The 7,086-nt window shown below is 37.8% G+C and overlaps 1 protein-coding gene across 1 annotated transcript in view; it reads right to left on the bottom strand.

Annotated features, from left to right (window-relative positions):
• cdhr5a (cadherin-related family member 5a) overlaps positions 1-7,086 on the bottom strand; it is a 63,389-nt gene that overhangs the window by 42,920 nt on the left and 13,383 nt on the right. Inside the window, exons 3-5 of the mRNA XM_037979952.1 lie at positions 4,612-4,671; positions 4,383-4,472; positions 4,215-4,301 (exon numbers count right to left, since the gene is read on the bottom strand). Coding sequence (XP_037835880.1) covers positions 4,215-4,301; positions 4,383-4,472; positions 4,612-4,671 — 237 coding nt within the window. The remainder of the gene's footprint in view (positions 1-4,214; positions 4,302-4,382; positions 4,473-4,611; positions 4,672-7,086) is intronic.

Genomic DNA, 7,086 nt, shown 5'->3' with positions numbered 1-7,086 from the left:
CCTCTGGCGGTCATCCGGGATTCATAGAACCGTAGTTACAACTGTAACTTTCGTTATCATCGGGGTCCAAGCCTGTTGTTGCTTGTCCGTACCGCACTCCCTGCCAATATTGTTGACATTACACTATATTGCCAACAGTATTCACTCGCACATCCAAAACATTAAATTTAGGTGTTTCAGTCACTTCCATGGAGCCAGGTGTTGAAATCAAGCCACATAAAATCACAGAGTGGGCTCAGCTAATGCTGAGGCACATAGTACACAGAGGTCGCAATTGCTTCATGGAATGGGTTTCCTTGGTCGAGCAGCTACATTCACCAAGCCCAATGCAAAGTGTAAAGTGGTATAAAGCACATCATCACTGGACTGTAGTGAAGTGGAGACATATTCTCTGGAGTGACGAATCACACTTCTCTGTCTAGCAATCTGATGGACAAGTATACACTTAGCACTTAAGATACAACATAGCAGCTGACTGAAATGCTGTACAAAAATAAAAACAAAGAACAACAATAAAACAACTTCAAAACTTAGAAATCAAAACATCATAAATACAATGAAGGAGTGCAACATTAAGACACAGGTGCTAGCTCATTCTGGGTTAAATGCCAAAGAAAAAAATGTGTTTTTAAATGAGTTTTAAAAACAGAAAGAGATCGGGCCTGCCTGACGTTCAGCGGCAGATCATTACATAATTTAGGAGCCAGAGCTGCAAAGGCGCTGTCTCCTTTAGATTTATAAAAGGTATTTGGGACTGCTTAAAGTATTTGGTCCCACGATCTAAGAACATGCGATGGCATATGAAGGTGAAGCAGTTCAGACAGATAAGAAGTGCTAAGACTATTCAAAGACCTAAAAACAAACAAAAGATATTTAAAATGGATTTGAAACTGGATAGAAAGACAGTTAAGAGACGCCAAAACTGGACCTATGTGCTCACGTTTACCTGCACCAGTTAAAAATCGTGCAGCAGCATTTTGTACCAGCTGTAAATGAGAAAGGGAGGCCTGGCTAACTCCAATCAATTCAAACAAGAAGAAATAAAAGTCAATAAAGCATGGATCACTGTCTCTAAGTGGCGCAGAGAAAGGAGAGGCTTGATCTTTGACTGGCACCTCAGCTGAAAGAAAGACGACTTAACCACACTGTTGACATGGCAGACGTATTTCAGGCAGGGGTCCATTTTCACCCCTAAATTTATAAGCCTATAGGGCCAAAGAGGGAAAATCAAAGGTGGGGATACTACTAGGACCACCAGATTTAAAGATTATGACCTCTGGATTTTTTGTCATTAAAATGGAGAAAATTAAGTGCCATCCATCATCTGATGTCATTGAGCAGTCCAGGAGAGACTGAGTGGAGCCATTATGCTTTAAAGGGAAGTACACTTGTCAGTCATCCACATATAAATGAAATTGCACACCATCCTTTCTAAATAGAACCCAATGGCAGCAGATAAAGTGAGAACAGGAACGGACCAAAAATAGAGCCTTGAGGTACCCCTCAGGGGAGGGCAGCAGAAGCAAAAGTAAAACTATCCAACATCACACTGAAACTTCTATCAGAAAGGTAGAATCTAAACCACTGAAGAGCTGAACCAGTGATGCCCACCCACTGCTTCAATCTGTAGATAAGAATGTTATGGTCAACTGTATAAAAAGCAGCTGTTAAATCTAAAAGCACAAGTAAAACACATTTCCCAGAATCTAGTGCTAAAAATATGTCATTAAAAACCCTTAACAGAGCAGATTCAGTGCTCTGGTACGTTTTGAATCCAGACTGGAAGACTTCTAAAATTTTAAATTCATCCAAAAAGGCCTTTAGCTGGGTGTAAACAACTTTTTCTAAAATTTTGTATATAAAAGGTAACTTGAAGATTGGTCTAAAGTTAGACAGATCAAGGCCAGATTTTTTTCAACAATGGTTGCACCACAGCATGTCTAAAATTGCTTGGTACCACACTAAACATCAAACTGCTGTTGGTTACATTAAGGACCAAAGGGCCAACAGTAGGAAATACCTCCTTAAGAAAACATGGAGGAACAACATCAAGGGGGAAACCAGATGATTTCATACTGGTAACCAGTTTCTCTAGATAGGAGAGAGTAATAGGCTCCAAACTATCAAATACAACAAGGCAGGGGACCAAGATGGAAGGGTCATGGGATTGAAGAGGGATACAAGTCCTTGCGTTGACAACCTTGTCCAAGAAAAAAATCGAGAAACTTATCACAAAGTTCTCTGGACACTTTCCAGAGGGGGGGTTCAGGTGCATTAAAAACAGGTACCAGCCAAGAATCAACGGGGTCCAAGAAGTGCAGAGAAGCATACAGTTGAGGAACCGATCCAAAGTGAGAAAGGAAGATCCACGGCGATTGTGCCAAACCAGTCCTCAGCCTCACCAACAGCCCCCCACGTTTACCTAAACGTCAGTGACGCCTTCTCTGGTGAGGAGGGTGTGGTGCCTGACACAGGTAAGCTGGAACTCTAGCCAACATCGGGAGCAAAGAACCATGTTTTTTGTGACAGCAATATAGAACTTTTGCAGTAGGCAGACGAAGCCCCAAAAGGGTTTAGCGATCATACACCAGTAGAGAGTTCACATCAGGGAAACAACACAAAAACAGCAATCCAAACAGAAGAATAGAGAGCGGTAGATGATTCGCCAAACACACTGGCGCCATCTTTAAAAAATGCCAGTTACTAATATGGGAATGAGTATGGATTTGATTTGTTGCTATGTGAACGATACTTGTCTGACTGCATTGTGCAAAGTGTAGAGTTTGGTGGAGGAAGGATTTATGGTGTGGTGTTGTTTTTCAGGAGTTAAACTTGTCAACTTAGTTCCAGTGAAAAGAACTCTTAAAGCTTCAGCATACAAAGACATTTTGGGCAATTTCATGCTCCCAACTTTGTGGAAACAATTTGGGGATGGACCCTTCTTGTTCCAATATAACTGCACACCACTGCTCAAAGCAAGGTCCATAAAGACATGGATGAGAGAGTTTGGTGTGGAAGAACTTGACTGGCCTGCAAACTGTACAACACCAGCAGTACACTAAAAACCTTCATTGAGAACTCAATGTGAATGTGGAAGACTACCCTAGTGGACAATTGAAAAAAGATATTATCAAATGCGGCATATACAAAGGTGTTGCTCTGTCCCCATTCCTGTTCTGCATGGGCCTGAACCCCGTCAGATGATAGCAAAGACTGGCTATGGATACCAGTTCCAAAGTGAAACAGTCAAGAAAGCTCCTCACAATGCATGGAGGGTTTCATCATACGTCCAGCACCCTGAGACTGTACACTAAGAGAAAAGAGGGAGGCAGAGGACTAGTGAGCAGCAGAGCCACTATAAAGGATGAAACAACCAAGATCCTGGAGTCCATCAGGAAGAAAGCCCCCAATGATGATCTGATAAGTGAATGTCCCAGGCAGCAAAAAGCCAGTGCGGAAGAGGAGAAGAAACCATCATAGAAAATAGGAGGTGATTGCATTTAGAGCACTGGTGGATTATAGGGACTATAGTAAATATTATGTTAAATTGTTAAATTTGATTATAAGAAAATAATAAAGCATTTTTAAAATGTTAAAAACAATTTTGCTGTAAATATTATGATAATAGAATAAATAATACAAGAGGCGTTAAATTTCTTTTTAATAAATTGAATATTAGATAGGTCAGAAATGAGGTAAATACATATATACCTATATAAAAAATTGACTTATTTTTATTTTCAGTACTCTCAATTAAAACAATAACAACAAAAATAGGTTGTTTTTCGCCATCAGTCTTACTGTGGCAGCAACGAAACATGTCCAAGCCTGTGTTCCCTTGCTTCTGCAGGCTTGGATCTCTACGCAGATATCAATGGGGTCCAAGCCCCTGCATACCCACCCACCACCACCATTACCACCACACACACCACCACCACTACACCCCCGCCCCCTGTGTTTCCTGAGGTCAGTTGGTTGTGGCAGCCATGCTGAATTAAGTTGACTTCAAAAGTTACGCAGTTGTAGATGCACACTCAATTATTTTTTTTCTTAAAGCATGAAAGTCATCAACTAGTTTATTAAATATTTTGATAACATGGCAGACAAACGAACACACATGCACACATATACACAGACGTGGGCAAAAACATTATTGCACTTTCATCTCGGCAGTGAGTGAGAATAAAGAAAACCCAGGTTAAGTGCAGTCTTACTGTTGCAGGCTCCAAGCGATAAAACAGCAGTTCTGAATCAACATCTGTTGCTTCAATCAGTCTGATGCTGGAGTTAACAGGAGTGAGCTGCAGGAAACAGGACTCAGAATCAAAACTAAACATGAACACAGACATTTCTACAAAATGTGGAAGACCAACTCTATTCACCTCATTCACATCCAGAATGTAGTGGTTCTGAGCAAAGTTCGGTGGGTTATCATTTACATTCTCAACCAAAACCTCAACAGACTCATTCACCTGGAGGAGAGATGAGCAATGACAGAAGAAAGACAAAAAATTGTTTCAAATACTCAACATGAAGAATAAAACATTTTCTAAGCTGTTTGAGTCCTTATTCTTTTTCTTCTTTAACATCTACAGTATCTGTAATACTCACGGATCTGGAGCCAGCTCGGCTACACTTCACCCACACCACCAGAGTCGGACTGAGCAGAGACTAGAAGATTACACACATCAGCTGTTAAAACATGATCACTGAGTTCCAGTGTCAAGATTTACTTGTTAGTGTAACTCAGTAAGATCAAATCTTCACTTTACAGATTCACAATTTGTCGTTTTCTTTTGACAGGGCTTTTAATTTACACAATAATGAAGTAAAAAGTTGTTACTAATGGGAAAGGGAAGGCTAGAAAACCCATTTAACCCAATTGTCAGTATTAGCAATAAAATAAAAAATCCAAGTTTGTCAAAAATCACAGATGACTTACTCTTCGTCTCATACAAGCCTAAATTTTCACGTGCTTTTAAGCACACAATGCTTTGAATAAAAAGATAAAAGATGTCTTATACTTGTGTAGAATGAACATGTTTTAAATGTTTTACATGAACCAAAAGAAAATTTTAAGTCCTTTCAGGAATGGTATGAAGAAGATACTTTCTAAATTTTGTGGCGATTGACGTAATGGTTGTAGTGATAATATTAATAATAATGATAAAATAGCTATTTAAATTGTTGAAATGTGATATTAACAGAGTTAACCCATTTTGTTTAATAACATGTAAAACTTGGGAGAACATGTATAAATTACATGAATGTAACTTTTCACAATTTCTCCTGAACATCTTTTTTATCAACATTCTCTATCAGTATTACGTAAAAAGTTTTAGTGGATGGCCTTGAATTCAAGGACAAATTGTCATAAACATGTCTTAGCCAAATTTGGAATTTTGAGCAAAAGTGGTACATTTATAAAGTAAGCGTGTATTGACAAAAACATTCATTCTTATTTATCAATAAAATGTACTTGATGGTGGGACTTTTATTTTCAAAGATAATGACCAAAAATGAATTAGCTTTGAAGATAGCACCACCTCAAGGTGGACCTGTGTACCTCTTTGCCACTGAGTACTAGGGTAGGTACTCTACCTTACCTACATACTACTTTTTAAAAATTGTTCAAGGCTTCTGAAAAAGATGAATCAACATCCCAGCAGCTATTTGTCCCAATAGGCGTTAAAATTGAAAAATTAACTAAAAATAACCACTTTGTCAGATATGTCAGACTATGTAATAATAACTGGCTTTAGATTGTGTGCAATCTAAATACATACATATATACACATGTATATATATATATATACACACTTGATGGGCATCTTTTCATACCCATCAAGTTACAATTTTTCAAAAGAAGAAATCGTAATCATATTGGGTGTGTAGTATTAAATAAATTAAAATAAATAATAACAATATTTGAACCTATTAAGAAAAAAATTAAAAATCTCTATTATTTCCTTTTCTTTCTTTTTTCTTTCACCCTCACAGACATACAGATCCCACTCTCCCTCTCTTACTCTCACCTATTTAATTCTTACACACACAGACAGGAAGACACAATACAAACTTAGTTTAGATCTCATACTTAATATGAATTCAGTACGGTTTGTTACAAGGAATGTACATGGAATTGGAAATAATTCTAAAAAGCACAAAATCATTGATCAAGTAAAAAAAAACTTAAAGCAGACATTGTCTTACTTTAAGACAAATCTGGACAGAATCCACTAGATACACCAGAATTTCCTCATTTTTACTTAGCTAACTTTATATCTGATCCAGAAGGGAGATATGTAGTTATTAGCATAAAGGTAGAGAAAAATGTATGCTAATGTGTGCTACTATATATGGTGCAAACAGGGATGATTCCAACTTTTATCAGCCTCTTTTCTGCCCTTTTAATTCAGACTGATGCAGCACAATGGTGGGAGATTTTAACCTCACTTTGAACACAGAGTTAGACAGGCTCAGTAGATCATCTGCACTTTGTAACCTGCAGTCAGGTAATACATTAAAGCAGTATATGGATATACGTCACCCACCAGATAAGGAGTTCACCTTCTTCTCACCTGTCCACCATTCTTAGACTTCATTTTAATCAGCAACTCGGTTTTGAAGGAGGTATGTGAGGCACAAATTCATATTATTTCTATACAGAACTGTCTCAGAAAATTAGAATATTGTGATAAAGTTCTTTATTTTCTGTAATGCAATTAAAAAACATGAAATGTCATACATTCTGGATTCATTACAAATCAACTGAAATATCGCAAGCCTTTTATTGTTTTAATATAGCTGATTATGACGTACAGCTTAAGAAAACTCAAAAATCCTATCTCAAAATATTAGAATATTTCCTCAGACCAAATTAAAAAAAAATTTAAAACAGCAAAACAAAATCAAACATTTGAAAATGTCCATTAATGCACTCAGTACTTGGTTGGGAATCCTTTTGCACAGATTACTGCATCAATGCAGCGTGGCATGGAGGCAATCAGCCTGTGGCATTGCTAAAGTGTTATGGATGCCCAGGATGCTTCAATAGCAGCCTTTAGCTCATTTGCATTGTTGGGT

Source organism: Kryptolebias marmoratus, linkage group LG15 (genome assembly GCF_001649575.2).
Source record: "Kryptolebias marmoratus isolate JLee-2015 linkage group LG15, ASM164957v2, whole genome shotgun sequence".
Lineage (NCBI taxonomy): Eukaryota > Metazoa > Chordata > Actinopteri > Cyprinodontiformes > Rivulidae > Kryptolebias > Kryptolebias marmoratus.
This window is presented reverse-complemented; position numbering and strand designations above follow the sequence as displayed.